The sequence below is a fragment of the Crocuta crocuta genome, unplaced genomic scaffold, assembly GCF_008692635.1.
Source record: "Crocuta crocuta isolate KB4526 unplaced genomic scaffold, BGI_CrCroc_1.0 scaffold675, whole genome shotgun sequence".
NCBI lineage: Eukaryota > Metazoa > Chordata > Mammalia > Carnivora > Hyaenidae > Crocuta > Crocuta crocuta.
In genome coordinates this window covers 3,636,572-3,654,903 of record NW_027528796.1, presented here as the reverse complement: position 1 = coordinate 3,654,903, position 18,332 = coordinate 3,636,572, and the positions used below count along the sequence as shown (strand labels likewise).

The following is an 18,332-nucleotide window of genomic DNA, read 5'->3' as shown; positions in this document are numbered from 1 at the left end:
TCGGGCTCTGGGCCTTTGCTTTGGGGGGCGGGGCCCAGGCCCCTGATGCAGCTCCTCCTTTCAGTAGGGTTCAGGGCCCGTTCAGAGCAGGGGAAATTCATCTCCAATAGTCACCCCTGCCCTTGATGTTTTTTGACGTTTGTTGAAAACTAAAATTTCTTCCAGGGCTTACTTACACAAATACAGTGGAGTGCGTACAGTTAGCAAGTTCTGCCTCCTGATTTTGGTTAAGCAGTTTAAGAATTCAAGCCTCTTTTTATTTATTATTTATTTTTTATTAATTTTTAAATGTTTATTTATTTTTGAGAGAGAGAGAGTCAAGAGTGTGAACAGGAGGGCCACAGAGAGAGGGAGACACAGAATCCAAAGCCAACTCCGGGTTCTTAGCTGTCAGCACAGAGCCCGACGCGGGACTTGAACCCATGAACCGTGAGATCATGACCTGTGCTGAAGTCGAAGTCAGAGGCTTAGTTGATGGAGTCCCCCAGTACCCCAGGCAGTTTAGCTTTTATTGAGCTCCTCAGTTTTTGGAAGAAGTTGAATTTGAGGCCTCCCTGGCAAGTTTGATGTGCTGTATACAGATTGCACAGGAGAAGGCCCTGAAGAGACACAAATATACGCCCCAGAAGATTCAGCAGCGTCTGGAATCATCTTCATAAACACTTCCAAAGTCCTCATGGAGACGGCAGGGGGCTGTCCAGGTTGTCTGTGGCACTTTTCAAAATGATTCTTTCCTTTTTAAGTTTATTTATTTATTTTGAGACAGAGAGAGAGTGTAGTGGAGGCACAGAGAGAGAGAATTCTAAGCAGACTATACTGTCAGCGCAGAGCCCGACGCGAGGCTCAAACCCACAAACTGTGAGATAACGACCTGACTGAGCCGCCCAGGTGCCCCACAAAGTGATTTTCAAAGGCTCTGAATGTATGCCGTCGCCGTCGTGAGCTGACACTCTGGACTGGAGGCCTGGAGCACAGCCCATCAGAGACTTGATGTTGTGTCTGTTATGACATTGCACGTACTGAAGGAGCTGCGGCTTCTTCGCTGGAAAAAGCCACAGGGCCTACAAGCATCATGTAGACAAGTTCTCCAAAATACGGAGACAGAGATACAAGCAAACACGGGGACAGGTATTAATTACAAGTGTTTCGGTGCTTCCATTTTGGATACTTGGATCGAGAACCGACCAAGTTTGCTCTCAGAAGTGGAACATCTCCCGTCTCTACTACAGAAAATGAATTCCAAGAATTAATGTGGCTTCCAATAGTTCTAATTTCACTATTTATATAAAAACCTAGAGAGACCAGCAATTTCCAGTGGCTTCCAATATAAGCTAATGCCCCTTTGCTGCGGTCAGCTTACCAGCGTCTGCCCCGCTCTGTTTCATACACACACAAGGGAAACACACATGCTGTAATTTCTTACAAAGCTGCAGGGAAGAAGTGGATGTAGGAGCCAGAGGAGCAAAGGAACGTTCAGAACATCTTCCCTGCAGTGGCTTTCAGTCCAGGACCATCTGAAAGCAGTCACTTCCCCTCACGCTCCCGCAAGCGTGGCCCCTCCTGCGACCCAGTGGCGCCGGGGTCTGGTTGGCCGCTGGATTCCGTGTCTCCGTCGGATTCATGGGTCCCATTCATACTGCTAGGCTCTGAATTTCTAATTTTCAGCCAACGCTGCCCTGGCAGCCTTACCGTGGCCTGATGCCCTGTTGTGCGGCTCACAGGGGCTCTACCCTGTTGCCTTCACTAAGACCCGGCGCTCCCGGCTGGGCGGATGTGTGTCCCCATGGACGCTCATCAACACGTCCCCAGCGGCATCATTCACAGCCGCACCCCTTGCTTCCCCCGCATGCATGGTCTGGCTTGTCTATTTCACACAGATGCCCTTGTCTCTTGGCTACTTCTAAACTGCTAAAGTTGGTGACTTTAGCAGAAGCCGGGGGACACCCGCCCCTCCCCATCAGCCACGAACAATCCGCAGCTGACCTTGGCTGGCCCTGTGCTAGTGACAATGTAGGAGGTGTCCGTGAGGGGCTGCCCATCTTGGAAAGCCCGCCACCATGCCGATCAAACTCCAAGCCACAAGCCAGCAAAGCCCCGGGAACAAGTGTAACTTGAAGCGTTCTGTCAATCAAAGGCTTGGTTGGGCTTCAGTACGACCGTGGTGGTTTTTCACAGAAATTCTTGTCCACCTCGGATTCTCCGGCTCTGGTTCAGGCCCTGGAGAAATTCTGGAACTCTCGTGCACCAGGGAAGGCACATCTTCATGCCCTGGTGCACTGCTGTATGGAGGTCTGTCCTGCTAAACTTCTGCACCACGAGCAACTAGTCTTCACGCCAGGCTTTGTCTATGGGCTTCCCTTCCTGTGTGTGAACCGGGCTCAGTGTTTTCCCTGGGGGTCAGGTGGAGAGCCTGCTCACACTCCTGGGGTCCCCGCCACAATGATGTTCACTGTCTGGAGGCTGCCCTCTGGCCCCTGGGCTCCTCGTCATCCCCTCCCCTCCAGACGATGGCACCCAGAGAGAATGCTGGTGGTCTTGTGCAGACTTTAACCAACTGATTTTAGCTCCATTTCTTCAGGGAGCACCTTGTGGTCTTATTTTCAGGAATGCACTTGGGGAGTAATTTGGGGGAGGAATCCGATCGATTATTGGGGTATCGGCTGACCCGGCTTGTCTCTGGTTCTCTTCCAGTGAGGAAAATGGGCGTGGGACACAGGCTAAACCAGGGGTCAGGATGTCACGCTCTCTTTGGCATTTGATGTTAGGAAAAGATTGTCAGGTTTTCTTGTTTTGGGGACAAGCTTTAGAGGAGAGCCACCCCTCCCCCAGCACCCCAGAGCCACGGTCCGCAGCCATGTTGGGGGCCCACTGGGGGCCGGGAGTGCACTGACAGCCTGTCTGTGTTCAGAACGTGACGAATACGGTGGTGAGGACCACGCTGAGGAACGACCTGTCCCCTGAGGGCATCATCCACCACCTGAAGATCCTGAGCCCCATCCACTGTGCCTTCCAGAATGACCTCCTGACATCGTCGGGCTACACCCCAGAGTGGGGGTGAGTGGAGGCGTCTCTCCCCCCTCCCCCAGTTCACTGTCCCCTCTAGCACCTTCACTTTGGGTTTCTTAGGGTTTTAATCACGTGAGGACCCTTTGGTGAGACTGAACATAGAAATGGGCAGTGGCCAGGTCTTGGTTTGTGACTCCCAGCTCCCCTAAGATTTGTCCTCATTTCCAGCTAAGGACCAACCAAAGAAAGCCAGATATGCACCCTAGCCAATCCCATAGGGCGCCCGGTCCTAGTGAGCCCGTCCACAGCTGCCGCATCACGTGCCTCCACCGGGCTGCCTGGGGCCTCCCTTTCCCCCTCTGAGGATGCCCCTCCTCTGTCTGTCCTTGAGTCTCCTCCAAATTCAAGTCAGGGGGTGACACACCGCGTCAGGCAGCTTAGAATCGATAGCCTCCCCTTGCCTGTTCTCCTCTGGGTGGTCTTCCTTTTTTTCCATACTTCTTTGGAGTTGGTGTTTGGGGAGCATAGGGAAGCGGTGGGGTCACAGAAGCACACCTCCTGAAACCACTCGCTCTTACAGGGTCTATGCCATCATTGAGGACCTCCATGGCGCTGGCAATTTTGTCACCGAAATGCAGTTGTTTATTGGGGACTCCCCTATACCGCAAAATTACAGTGTGTCTGCCAGTGATGACGTCAAGATCGAAGTGGGGCTCTGTGAGCAGAAAAGCAACCTCAAGGTGGTCCTGACCGAGTGCTGGGCAACGCCATCCAGCAACGCGAGGGACCCGGTCACGTTCGGTTTCATCAACAACAGGCAGGTGTCAGATGCAGCCTGGCTCCCAGACACGCAGGGATATAGGAGCCTGTCCCTGGGGGACGGGAGGGTGGTGGTCCTCCCTGCCATGGGTGATGTGTGGACACGGTGTGTGTGGTCAGGGGTGCTGCCGGAAGCCCATCTGGGACCGGGACGGGAGGCTGGCTCGTAACTAATGAGCCACGGTTCCTTCCTTCCCAGCTGCCCCATCCCCAACACGCACACAAACGTGATCGAGAATGGGGATTCCAGCAAGGCCCAATTTAAGCTGAAAATCTTCTCTTTCATCAACAACTCCATTGTTTACCTGCACTGCCGGCTTCGTATTTGCATGGACTCCCCAGGAACCACATGCAAAATAGTAGGTGTTTTACTTCTCTAACCTTGTGTCTGACTCGTGCCCCTGATCACTCTGAGGAGGGCCACTCTGTAATCTGAATCCCAGGCCTTGGGCAGCTCTGGGGCCTGACCTCTAGGAGCAGTCTCCGCACAAGTGTAAAATGAGGCATGAATGGTGGGCAGCCCAGCCCATCCCACCCCATCCCCATATCCATCCCACCCCATCCCCATATCCATCCCATCCCATCCCCATATCCATCCCACCCCATCCCCATATCCATCCCATCCCATCCCCCTCCCATCCCATCCCCATATCCATCCCACCCCACCCCATCCCGTTCCCAGCCATGATGCTGGGGTGCTTCTCCTCCAGGTGTTTTAATGCATATTCAGATGTAAAAACTTTAATTCCGTATTATTTTTAGTAGCATTGAGAGAACACTACTGAATCCCAGGCACTGTGATATTTAATAAGAGGGTCTTTTTTAAATTTTCATGTGCACGAACTTGGGATCCTGAATAATTTTACATTCTCATTTCCGTAGACCTTTGAATGTGAAATATGCTTTGCAGTCCTGAGTTTTGAGAGTTCTTGTTCCCACCACAGACAGGATTAGAACCGACTGTCACGTGCCGTCTGCACCCAGGACAGTGTAGAGAGCTCTGCTGGCCTTGGGTTCGGGGGCTGTGTGTTTGCCTCGTGTCTGGGGAGTGGGCTTGTTTCTGCGCTGCTCACAGAACCCCTACAGCCCCCCTCCCCCCGAGTGACCAGCCTCCGAGCATCCACAGGACACGCGTGGGAGAGGAGACCCAAGGAATGCTGATTTTGTTGATGTCACTTTTCCTCACACAGTGGGTCTTCCAGAAAAAAAGGGTTGAAAGGGACACAGACCCCGGTTGACTGCCAGCTAGGGGGGTGCATGACCCTGCACAGGCTCCAAGAGCCCCTCCAAAATACTAAGAGTATTAATAGCCACAACCACCTCTGTAAGGAGCTGCCGGTTCTCAGATGCTTGATACCATGGCTTCACACTTTCCTTTCCCAGCCTCCTGGGAGAGGCGTTGACGGCTGTCCTGTGGCTGCAGCTGTGGCTGAGGCATCGGGAACGCATTCTCTCACAGCCTGGAGGTGGGGAGTCCAAGATCAGTGAGCGGGCAGGGCCGGCTCCCCCGAGGTTGTGGCAGAGAGTCATTGCAGGCTCTCCCCTTGGTGTGCACGCCTGCTTCTCCCTGTGTGTTCACATCTTCCCTCTGTGCCTGTCTGTGTGCCCCTCTGTGCCCGTCCCCTTTTCATAAGGACACAGGCATGTTGGACTAGGTACCCACCCAATGACCTCACCTTATCTTCGTCTGCAAAGACCCTGTTTCCAACTAAGGTCACGTGCCCAGGCGCCAGGGGCTAGGCCGCCAGCATCTTTTAGAGGGGCCGAATGCAGCCCACAGCAGGTGTATTCTAGGAAGGTTCCACCGTGTCCCTGCAACTTTCTGTAAGGCACAGGCATTAAAAGGAGCAAGGGGCTGCAGCCGACGATGGCCACAGAGAACGCCAAGGTGACTCGGAGCCAGCAGAGCGCCTGAGGGGCCGAGGGGCCAGGGCTCGGAGACAGTGCAGCAGGCTGTCCTCTTGAACCTCGACTCCTCCGGTCGCACTGTGGTCCAGGCGGTCCAGGCCCCCAGTCCCCTCCCTGTCTGCACTCGCCCACCTGCGACTTGGCGCCTCTGGCCAGATGAAATATACGGATCAGAGTATTACCCGGGCAATCAGGACATGTCTCAAAACTCATTAGTTCTGCTCAGCTGACCCGAAGTTTCTTTACTTCTGAAACAACAGAATTGCAATGACGTCCGGTCCCTGAGAAGCAGTGAAGCAGCCGAGACGCACCAGATGTCCTGGGGACCCCTCATCCGGTCTGAAGGTTAGTTGTGACTTGGTTTTGACAGACATGAGTCCTGTTGCACCAGCATGCGAGCCACAGCGGCGTTCCCGGGAACCGCAGCACCCGGGATGTTCCGCGGACTCAGAATAGCGGACGTACCAGCTGCCGTTCGCTGGGAGCTGACTTCCCGGGTGACGTTGAGTCCATCACTTGCAGAGCGTGGCCGGGAGGGAGGGGCCGTTGTCGTACCCACACTGCAGAAGGAAAGGCTTGGGCTTCGGGAAGTCAGTACACGCTTAGATAGAGCGGTGTTTTGAGCCGTGTAACACGAAAGCTGTAAAGTTTCCTGATGCCAGATAAACACACCGGATGGGTCGCAGGCAGCAGGGCTTGGCTAAATTGGAAGATGCCAAAAAAAAAAAAAAAAAAAAATGGCATTGCTTTCTCTCCTAGAATAAAACTTCCACCAGTTACATTCCATGTCATCTCAAAGGCTGCCATCACTTTTCCAGGAAAACATTTTATTTCCTTTGAGATTGGTTTCATTGTTTTTTTTCAAAAAACTTGGCTGGGGGACATTGGATGCTTTCAGTGTGAAGACAGAAATGGCTAGCTGTCCCCTAATACCTGTCCTCTCCCTCATAGTAAGAGAACCCCCGCCCCGTTTTTAGCTAGCGGGTGGCTGGCTGCTGCGAATGAAAACTGTAATTCCCAGCCAACTGCTAAGTCCTTTGAGTAAGTTCTGGCCAATGGGGTGCAAATGGAGGTCAAGTGACAGCTCCCAAGGAGTTCGTGCCCATTGTGTCCCCCTTTCTTCGTCATCTTCCTTCTCAGACCCAAGGGGAGGGCTCTGGGGACAGGAGCTGGAAGGGGCCCCATTTCCAAGGACACCTTAGAACAAGGGAGCCAGGCCTCCGACCTCTAAGTTTTGTGCCAGAAAGAAAGAAACTTCCATGTTCTCTGTCACTGCTATTGGACTTTCTCTCCCTTTTGCGGCTAACTGTAATCCTAGTCGATTTTCCTTTTTTGTTGTTTTTCTTCCTACTTTGATGCCCACCCCCCTTGCCTCTCCATATGTTCCTGCACAAGAACTTCCGGGTTTTGGATGTGGGGAGTGAGCCGGGGTCCGAATGCTGACCAGGGCTTGGGGAGGAAGATGAGGGAGCAACTCAAGGCCCAGGGATCCCCACCTCTTGGTTCTCATCCAAGGTATTTGTGAAATTTGTAAGACCCCAGGTTTGGGGACGTGCCCCAGGCCGACTAACTCGGTGCTTCTGGACCGGGCTCCAGGCTCGGTGTCGGCATCAGTCACCGCAGGGCCCGTCCTGGGGCCACAAGCTTCTCCTACCCTCTTCCTTTTCGTAAACTGCTGAGGAGAAGTGGTTGACCAGGGGCCCTAATAGGAAAGACGATACGTGTGAATTGCATTCTCATTTATAGAAATGGAACTTGTATTTATTCATAGATATTATAGATAATGTCAAACTTACTGGAGTGGAAAAAGCACTGGGCTTGGAGTTAGGAGACCTGGGTTTGAATATGGACTCTCATGCTTCTAGTTGTGTGGTTTTGGGAACATTCCTGAGTCTTTTGCATCCTATCCATCCATCCATCCAATGTTCCTTCCATCTCTATTTACCTATCTATCAATCCATCATTCTTCCATCCATCCATCCCCCCATCCATCCACTCATCCATCCATCCATCTATATCCATCCATCCATCCATTATCCATCCACCCATCCATCCACTCGTCAATCCATCTTTCTATCCATCCAACCATCCATCCATCCATATATTCATTCATTTAACTATCCATCTACCCACACGTTCATCCACTCACCCATCTACCCACCATCCATCCACCCATCATCCATCCGTCTACCCATCCATCATTCATCTATCCACCCACCTATGGGACAGTCATACATCCCTACTGTATGTCCAGCACTCTCCTTTTTCTCTGCAATGTGGGTATACTACACTGTGGCTCATTTCCCTCATCTATAAAATGGGAACAGTACTAACTTCTACTTCATATAATGCGTTGTCTGTAGAAATTACTAGGTAAGTGCTAGTTATCATCTGTAACCATTGCAGAGAACACCAACTATAATGAGGGTGTAAATTGTCAGCCTCAAAAACAAGGATTATAATTATCCCTTCAGTTCATCATTCTTCCTCATTGTATGATTGGCTCTTGCGTGCTCCATAACCATCCCATACAGACGTGTAGAAAAGTCATTTAGAAACACGGAATCTCCCAGTTGGTGGAAACATTACATGTTAATTGGGTATATGAACAAAAATATTGTTGGGGACTGAGGGGTGGGATAGACTGGCAGACAAATCTTTTCAGGATTGCCCCCTCCCACCCTGTGCCCACACTCTGTCCCCTGACTGTGCACCCACGCTCCACCCCCCGTGTTAGTTTTCCAGGGCTGGTGTCACAGGACACTAAGTGCCAAAGACCGCACACCTTGTGGTTCGGGAGGCCAGAAATTCAAGATCAAGGTGTCAACAGGTCTGGGTCCCGCCAGGTCAGTGGGGGAGAATCTATCCCAGGTTCTCCCAGCTTCTAGCATTTGCTGCTCTGGCTCTCCTGAGCTGGCAGGATCTCATCACCGGATCTCTGCCTCTGTCCTCATGTGGGTCCTTACGGGTCCCCTGGTACCTCTGTGTCATGCCATCCTTATAGGCCATCCTATAAGGACACGGGTCATATTGGATCAGGGGCCTCTCCTGCTTCAGTGTGACCGCATCTGAACCTCACTGATGACGTCTGCAATGACCATCACGTTCTGGGGTAGTGGGGTCAGGACCTCAACATACATCTGCGGAGGACACACAGTGCACTGTGTACTGGTGATATTGAGGAAGAATCCCTGGGTGTCGTTCTTGAACGTTGCTGCCAACAAATCTTATGCTAGCATCACGATGTTCTAATTTCCTTCTGGGAACCCTTCCATGGCCGTTCGCTTTGCTAGATCCCTCATTATTTCTTGCTTGCTAGAGCTTCCTTGTACAAAGAAAGAAAGTTTAGGTGATGTCTGTCGGATGCTCAAATGTCCCAGAAGGAAAGGTCGGGAATCCTCATGGAGGCTGCTCGGCAGCGGGGAGCCGGGGGGTTTAGAGGTTCTCCATCACTTTCCCACAGCAGGGGCTGTGTCCCCGTCACCAAAGCACTGATAATTTAGTGTCTTTGCAGAATGACTGTTTGTGTGGGTCACCCCCAGTGACCACGGAAACCCTCCTGCTCAAGCTATCCTGCTGAAGGACCAGTGTTTTACTAAAAGATTGACAGGTGGTCCAACCGCAGGACCTGCTTGAGCTCACGCCACATGACCGGTCTCTTCTGGGCAGGCAGACACCCCCGCGATGGCGAGGGTCATGTTACAACGTGCGCTCGCTCCCCATTTTGTGGGGACTGGAAACCACTGCGGGGCCACAGTAGCCGGCGGACCGTGCTGGCCCGTGGACCCCGCCTAGAGAGGCTCTGGGTCGGTGGGTCGGGTCGGAGCGCTTGGCTGCTGGTAACGGAAACCGGGGGGAACAGACGCAAGCAGACAGGCTCATTGGTCTCTGAGGCTGCATCCGGGGTCTGCCCTGGGCTCCCTGTGGAGTGGGGTCTATCTCTTCCGTCCCCCCTGCGCATGCTCGCATCACAGCCCTGCACTGAGGACGGGAGGCTCGGTGCACCCGCTATGGCGCCCGCGGAGGCTGGATCTAGGGACCAGCCCTGCCGCTGTTGGGGAAGCTGGCTGTCCAGTGTCTGGGTGGCTTCGGAGGTTACAGCCGCTCCAGCCCGCGTCCCCAGGGTCGTCGCCCAGCACGCTCCTCCCCCTGCAGGAGAGGATTGCCTCTGCTCCGGGCAGCCAGGAGGGGGTCCCCAATGCCGCTGTTGGACCACTCTGCTGGCCCCGCACACCTGTGCTACGCCCTGGGGACCCAGAGTAGCACCTATGTCGGCAACTGTGCAGGAGACAGGATCTCGGGTGCCCTTGTCACCCAGGTGGACACCCCAATGCAGAGGGATGGGACGGGGTGTACCTGGCATGTGGGTCCCACCCACTCTCACTGCAGTCTCTCCCCGGGGGGTGGGGGCTGCCTTCTTTCTCTGGTTTTCTCCTAAACCGATTAGGAGTCCCCGCCCCGTCCCCTTCCCTTAGAGCCTGACACCAGTCTGCGCTCTGCCTCTGGTTTTGCCCCTTCCGGATGGTTCTCTGGACAGCTTCATACTGTGCACGGTCCCTTGTGACCCTCCTCTTCCACTAGGCTGATGTTTTGAGCTTCCTCCATGCTGCAGCACACACTGGGACTTTGTTCCTTTCGGTAGCCAGACAATATTCCGTTGTGTGGATGGACCACATTTTGTTTGTCTGCTCATCCTTTTTTTTTTTTTTTTAATTTATTTGTGAGAGAAAGAGAGACAGAGCGAAAGCAGGGGAGGGGCAGAGAGAGGGGGGAGACACAGAATCCGAAGCAGCTCCAGGCTCTGAGCTGTCAGCACAGAGCCCGACGCGGGGCTCGAACCCACGAACCGTGAGATCCTGACCTGAGCCAGAGTCAGACGCTTAACCGACTGAGCCGCCAGGCGCCCCTGTCCAGTCATCCTCTGATGAACGTTGGGGCTGTTTCTACCCGTGGGCTGTTGTGAACAGCGCTGCTGTGAACACCAGCGTCCCTATGAGCATTCAAGTCCCTGTTTCCAGCTATTTTGGGTCTGTGCTTCCCTGTGGTTTTACTGTTCCTCGGGTCTGGGGAGGCCCACGCCTCTGCAGCGCCCAGTCCTGTCTCCACGCGCAGCGCCCAGCCCGGCTCTCAGCCTCGCCTGGGGCTCGGGGTTGCCCGGAACGCCGGGCGGGCTGAGCCGTCCTGGGGAGGTGCTGCTCTCTCAGGCTTAGGACACCTGCTTCGTCCCCGTTGGGAACCCGCACGCACACGGACCCGTGCGGAGCCTCGTACCACGGTGCTCCGGGTCAGTCCAACCCAGACAATAATGTCACCAAGCCGCGGGCGCCGTGGGGAGCGTGCTCCGTCGCCGTTCCGTCCTGAGGCCTCCGTTCCGCCCTCACGAGCTCGTAGCACTGGGGCCACAGGCGGTACAGGGGCCCCGGAGAGCGTCCCTCCCGGTCCGGGCGGACCTCACAGCTGTGTCCGTCTCGTTCCCCGCAGGTGAGCATCCAGGTGCGGAGCCGGGCCTGGGAGCCGGTTACCTGGTCCTCGTCGTGGTGGCCGTCTTTGCGGTGGTGGCCGGGGCGGCCGCCCTCGCCCTCGCGCACTACCAGAGGGCGACTGGCAAGTACAGCTTCAGGGCCAGGCCCGACGACCTCAGCTACCAGGTGTTCTATGAGTAGGCGCTCCCGGCGGGCCCCGAGGTGGGTGAGCCCGCTCGCCTCCCTCGCCCGTGTCCTGCCCCCGCCACCGGGGAGCCCACACGGCGTGTGCGGGGGGCTCTGGGGCGCGGTGCGTGGGGGGTGGCACGTCCCGTGCCCTCAGCGGAAAGCCACAGAACACAGCGGGAGGGGAAAAGGACCATCATTGTTCAAGGTCAGGTTCTGTCGACTTGGTCAAGTGCAGGCCTCGCGGAGCCCCGGGGAGGTGCGGCGGATCGAGAGCCCGCCCGGGTGACCCTCTGATGCCAGCCCTGTGCCCCTCACTCCTGGGGGCCCCAGGTGAGGCCCCGGGCCGCCGGTGCCTTGGTTTCTTCATTTTTCCTCCTCCGTAGCAGGGCTGTGTGAGGGGGGACCGTCTGCACGAAGGGTAGGAACCAGGTGAGGAAGCGCAGACCCCGACGGCGTCAGGCACTGATGCTGAGTAAATCCCCCGACTTCTCTGTCCCACGTCCCCGTCACCGTGCCCTGAGCACGAACTGTGCCTCGGGTCCGGGGCGATGTGATGGGCGCGCATCTCTGTCCTCTCCCTGAGGTCGAGGACCTGCACCCCCGAGCGTGAAGTCGCGCCTCTGAGCTGTCATGGTCACAGGGTGCGTGGACTTCCCTCTGGGCCCGAACACGGCTCAGCACAGACATGTTTCTGCTGAGCGCGGTGTCCGTAGCGCCGAGCTGCGGGGGGCAGCGCCCGGGACTGTCATTCCCGTAAAGGCTTCGAGGTTAAAAAGAAAAGTAAAGATCACAGGCCACGCTCGGCAGCTGCCTGCCGTTCCTGCCTCCAAACACTGTCAGACTCCATGTGGCTGCAGAGATGACAGTGGCCTGAGATGGGCTCTGGCCCTGGGGCTACACTAAGGTGTCCTGGGGACTGCCCCTCACGTGTGCTTCATCTTACCTGTGCCCTCACCTGTGTCCCCCACCCGCACCCCCTCACCTCCTCACCTGCACCCCCTCACCCGCACCCCCTCACCTGTCCCTCCTCACCCCCTCACCCCTACCTCCTCACCTGCACCCCCTCACCCGCACCCCCTCACCTCCTCACCCACACCCACACCCACGGGGATCACTCCAGAGAAATAAATTTACTAAACTACCGAGGTATTACGTGTAGCCTTTGCTGAATCTCTTTCCTAAGCTGGGACTGCATTGATGCCACCTGTTGCTGGGTGAGGGCTTTGTCACACGTCTGGTAAGTCAATCTATAGCAGAGACTGACCTGTTGAGTTTTTGGATGCTGAAAACGACTGAGGAACTCTATGGATATGACAGTGTCCTGAGACACTGCTCGGGCCACCGTGTGAAATTCTAGTTCATCAAATCCTTTCTTCTCATCTAACCAAAAACTAATATCATGAACATAGCATGGAGGATACAAGGAATAGCTTTTAAAGGGTTCTATGTTCCCAGAGACAAAATTCTTCAGGAAACGGTGATCAAAGGTCCACAGCATCCTCCAGTCAGAGATACCCCAGACAAGCATGGCTAGTAGGTCCAAGTTCATGGACACAAACATAAAACACTGGTCTTTGTGCATAATGCCTGTAGTGGATATGGTGACAGACCCAACAATCAGATCCTTGGCACAATCTGAGCCAAAATTATGAGGCTTCACATTAATAATATACTGGTTGCCATCTGGTTGAAAGACAAATTCCACTGAACTGCTCAGCTTAGAGCCTTCCGGCAATGTCTGGGTCAGAAGGCTATCAAGAAAACCCTTCAGGTGATCCAGTAGTGACTGAAGACAACCATCCTTCAGATTTTTATTAAACCCAATGATAAATAAAGTCTCATGAAATGCCGGCATTGTGAACGGCAAGATGTGGCACTTCCGAAAGACAGGTCCACTGAGGATGTGCAGGCAACCTGGGAGAAAGTCTGGTGCTTGGACGACAGCCTGAACATGAACTAGGAGAGAAGGCCTAAGGCAGACCCTGGTTTGGCCATAGCTTTCTTCATGAGCTTCTTCCTTACTATCTCTTCCAGGATCCTTGAGAAGGTTAAGTTCTGAAAATAACACTAGAAAGTCCTCCATGTCTTGTCTTGTCCCATCAGTCAGGGACTCAGAATTTGAGTTATCTTCATGGAGACTAATCCAAAAGGCAGCTGACAGAATGTCACAGTTCCAGGAAGTGAGAACACTAGTGCTTCGCTCCGGCAGCAGAGGGAAGGAACACTTCAGCCTTTTTAGAGGGAAAACTTTGCCCAGNCCCTCACCTCCTCACCTGCACCCCCTCACCTCCTCACCTGCACACCCTCACCCGCACCCCCTCACCTGCACCCCTCACCCCTCACTGGCACACCCTCCCCTGCGTGTTCTCTGGACCCTCCCTGCTAGGGAGCTCCCTCCGCTGTCAGGAGTCAAGGACTTGGGAGGTGGCCCTGAGCAAGGACGTCAGTGCTGTCACGTCTCGTCTCCCAGCAGGGGACATTTGCTTCTCACTCTCTCCCTGCCCTCACAACCCGTCACATGAGAAGGTCCCACTCGGCAGGAATTTCCGGGGAGGAAATGGCAGATTCCCCGGCAGCACGGACTTGCCCAGGGCCACTCCGAGTCGCCGGTGCTGGGGGGCGTCCCCCAGGGAATCTCCGCTCTCCCTGCCCCCGGCCTCAGCCCTGCCTCCGCGCTGGCCTCCCTGCTGGGCTGTCTGCCCCCCACCTGCCGGCTGCCTGGAAGGATGCATGTGTCCCCCGTGTGGCTCGGGGCCCTGATCCCCCCCCCGGCAGAGCCTTGCCCTCAGATTCGGGGGGCGCTCTGTCTGCACGTTCCGCAGACTTGAGCTGCGTCCTGCCCGGCCCTCGGCAACCCTGCAGCTTATGGGCTTTCTTTCTCTCCCCGCTCACACGGCTCTTGGGAAAGGAAGCTGTTTCTTCCTGATACTAGCAAATCCCCAGGAGCGCGGAGCTTGTGGTGCGTCAGAGCCCTTTCTAAACACCGTAAGCACGTAACTCACTCAGGTTCCCAGAAACGGCGTGAGGCTGTGTTCTTACCACTTTTACAGACGGGGACCTGGCGCAGGCAGGCGAAGGAGTGTCCCGGGAATGTGACTCGGCAGGGACAGAGCTGGGATTCAGGTCCAGGGTCCATTCTTTTAGCTGCTGAGCTACAGTGACTTAGACTAGCGTGCACATGATTGGCTGGTCTTCCTTAGACTAGTGTGCACGTGGCTGGCAGGTGTTTAGAATGAGGCCCCCTGGCTTTTCCTTTCACGGGAGACGGGAGACCCGGAGAAGTTCTGTTTTAGCAATTATCTAAGAAATGCGCAATTCTCTCCATGGGGCTGCAGGTGCCCAGCAGTGGAGGGAGCAGCATTGTGGTCAGAAAGAAGGACCCTCCTGGGGCCCTGAAGCCCCTGGGGACGCAGGTGCTGCTCCCACTGCTCAGGGTTCTCTGCCACCCTGAGGGCCCCCTCGTGGGGGTGACTGGCAGGAAGTTCAGGTTCAACTACACTCCAATTATAAATAAGACTCCTTAGCGCGGTGCCTCCTAGTCTCTGGTTTTGGGCCCACGAAGTGTGAGTCATGGAGACCCTTCTACTTACCGGCACATGGCATCCCGTCCCCTGCCAGGGACGCCGTCATGTACACATGCCGCTGTATCCTCGGGGTCTTCCCCAGCCAAGGCCGCCTTCCCCACATTCAGCTCCTTAGTCTCTTGAGATAACAGGAGTTTGAACCAACCCAGCAAACTGTGGTTGATAGGAGCTCCATCCTCGAAATGAGGAAATCGGGCCCAGAGAGCTCAAGTGAATCTCCTGAGTCACACAGCAGAGGCCAGATTAGCACGCTTCTCCCCAGGACGATGTCCCTTCCACGTAACTCTGCCCTCAGTAGAGAAGCTGTAGGGGCTTTGCAGACACGCCCCTTTGCTCCAGGACACCCGATAGCTTATGCACACGGTACCTAAGTTCTTGGGACCCTGGCCGATGGGCACAGTCGGACCAGGGCCAGCGCACGAGGCCAGCCACCTCCCTGGATAGAGTTACAAGGGAATTTCAGTGAATTTTAGTGACTACTCATCATGCGAATCCCAACAATGACTCCAGTGCTTGTCCTGCTAAATTTCTGAGGAAATCTGGTTTGCGGGTGCTGAGGTCACCCCGGATGTCCGCCCCCCCTTAAAATTAAGATACCGGAGGGGAGATGGGCCGCTCTTCTTTTCTTCTTCTCCCACGGCTTCCGTTTCCAAAGGGAAAGGCATCTATACCTGGTTCTCGAGTTCCTGCAAATATCTGCTCTTTGAAAAACATCTAACAAACCATCCCCACCAGGTCGGCACTGGGTGCAGCCGTCTCTGCGGCCCCGGGTCTCAATGTGTTCTCCGCAGACAGCACGATGGCCCAGAGGCCCCGAGGCTGTGGACGTCGGGCTCAGGGGTCTGGGCCAGGCGCACCTACGTGCTGACGCACCTGCGTACTGACTCTCACTCACTGGACCCCAGTCCACAGCCGCCATGGTTCCTATTCCTCTGTGCCTTCGGGAGCCGCCACCATTTTATTTGGGCACAATCTCTCAGCATCTAGTAAGCGTAGAAGTCCTGCCCTGGGGGTGATGATAGCCCTACACGACCCACGCCCTGGGGACATTCCTGCAGAACCTCTCCTTTCCGGCGTGCACACTGACCCTGGCCACCTTCTCCATGCAGGTGGCTGTGAATCAACCTCAGTTCTTAACCCATCAAGCATCAACAGAAGCCTGCTCTGTCCCAGACCAGAGCTTGGATGAGTCCCAGAGGTGGTGAAAACACGGCCTCTGACTGACCCAGGAGACCCATCGTCTGTGTAGGTCCCAGATAAGCAATGCCTACTGGGGGGGAAGGGCTTTTGGGGCAGGAGGTGGGGTGAGGGGGATGCGCAGAGCCCCAGGCACGGGGGCCTTCAAACCAAGCATGAATGCAGCACTGCCTTCACACAGATCACCTCCACAGCCCCAGAGCCCCCAGACTCTGCCATCTTAACTGGCTCTTTCTGGTTTTGCTCACCGCTGACATCCGTCGCCTGCCACCCATCTATCCATCCACCCACTCATCCATCCATCCATCCATCCATCCATCCCCCCACCCATCCACCCATCCATTCAGCCACCTATCTACCTATCCCTCCATCTTTCCTTTCATTCATCATTTATCCAACACTCTGTCAAATATATATTTCACACTTTCAAAGATATTTGACAGTGCACTTGAAGTTCTTTTAATAATAGGTCAGTCATAAATATATTGCTAATGTTGTTTCTAGCAGACACATATGCTCTTTAACTTTTCTTCTGCATTCCAGGATATTGTTTTCATTTACACAACAGTGACTCAAAAGACACTCCATTAACATGAAAATCTTTATAAGTGGAAATAACTATATATATATATACTCATTATTTTATATTTTTCCAAGTATTTTCACAGCCATTCAAATATATAATTTTACCCCAGGAGAGGTACTATTTATCCATTACATAATGGGAAAGCAGAGAAGAAATGGGTGAGTCATTTACATAAGGTCACAAAATGAATTAATAAGGAACTGGGTGTAGAATCTAAGTTTTTATTTTACAGTGTTCTCCATTACATCATACTGACAGAGAGTGCTTTCTTTTTTACTTTATTTGAAACAAATCGAACTGTATTTGACAGCTAACACCTGAAAGTATAGCGTTCTTCCTCGATGAACTTAGAGTTATAATGTGGCCATAGTCATTAATTCATGAGATTAATTTTGTTGAATGTAACTAATTGGAGATTAATTTTGTTGAATGTAACTAACTTCCATTAATATTTGGAGAATGTGAGTGTTTTGATTTAGTAGATGATCTCGAGAGTCAATAAAGACTTACAATATGTAATACATGCGGCTAAACTGATTTTGAGCAAGTAGAATAAATTGCATGTGACATTGAACTATGACCGTGCTGGCTGCTCTGTTTGGTTCAGTCGCATGCCATGCTTACCGGGCATCACTGAGGGCAGGGTGCTGTGCCGGGCATTCTGGGGACACCAGGAATGTGTCTGCATCCATTTGTTCCCATATTGGCTCGGTACCTTTCACTCGCCTTTCTTGAAAAGGGGCAGTAAACGTCTCAGTAAATCCAGGCTTCAAGACCCATGATGTGTGGCTCACAAGCCTCCCACGTGACTATTCTTACTTGATGGCTGAGGAAATGGAGACATTGTGTGACGCTCCCAACGTCAGACAGCTAGGAAGCGGCGGAGCTGGCATTAGACCCAAGCCTGTCTGGTTGAAAGGTCCCCGCTCCTGCTCTGCTCCTGCTGCGGGACCGTGAACATGACCGTGAACTCTCCCCTTGTTCATCTAGTTGTTGCAACAACCCTACGAGTTACATGTCACTGATCCCATTTTACAGATAAGCAAACTGAGGCTAAAAGTTTAAATTACCACTCTAAGCAGCTCACGATGGAAACCCAGATCGTCTCCCTCCTAGTTCAGGCTCTTCCTGCTGCTGCGGAGAAGACTTAGTTGGTTTACTGGTGAGGCATGGGAGCCTCTGAGGACCTCAGAACTCAGAGTCCCTCTGAGACGTGGAGACAGCACTCAGGGGCTCTGCAAGGTGATGGCTTCGATTGGCTGAGGTTCTGGGTCCCTTGCAGTTCTCACACTCAGACACCACCTGCAGCCCCAAGTCCTTCCCAGCGCGGGATTCCAGGCTGTGACTCCCCCGNCCCCCAGGCCGGCCCCGCCTCACCCCTGCCACTAGATGGCGCTGCAGACCAGGGCGGAGGTTCCTCTCTTCCTTCTGCAACCAGAGCCCTAATTGTTCTTTTTTCCCGCCTGATTTGAGCCTTTTGGCTGCAAACAAAGGGGAATCTGAAATCGCTCTGCAGGCTGCGGGGTCCTAGGACATGAGTCTGCTGGGGAGGGGCCGGGGGGGGGGGGGGGGGTCGGGAAA

The 18,332-nt window shown here is 54.1% G+C and overlaps 1 protein-coding gene and 1 pseudogene across 1 annotated transcript in view; one reads left to right on the top strand and one right to left on the bottom strand.

Moving 5' to 3' along the window:
• Positions 1-16,218, top strand: part of UMODL1 (uromodulin like 1) — a 62,123-nt gene extending 45,905 nt beyond the window's left edge. The window contains exons 16-21 of the mRNA XM_077755372.1: positions 2,909-3,054; positions 3,587-3,823; positions 4,025-4,184; positions 5,994-6,078; positions 11,215-11,417; positions 16,078-16,218. Of these exons, the coding sequence (XP_077611498.1) occupies positions 2,909-3,054; positions 3,587-3,823; positions 4,025-4,184; positions 5,994-6,078; positions 11,215-11,396 (810 nt within the window). The 3' untranslated portion in view covers positions 11,397-11,417; positions 16,078-16,218. The remainder of the gene's footprint in view (positions 1-2,908; positions 3,055-3,586; positions 3,824-4,024; positions 4,185-5,993; positions 6,079-11,214; positions 11,418-16,077) is intronic.
• Positions 12,480-15,887, bottom strand: LOC144224420 (ferredoxin-fold anticodon-binding domain-containing protein 1 pseudogene; annotated as a pseudogene).
• Positions 16,219-18,332: the final 2,114 nt, after the last annotated feature.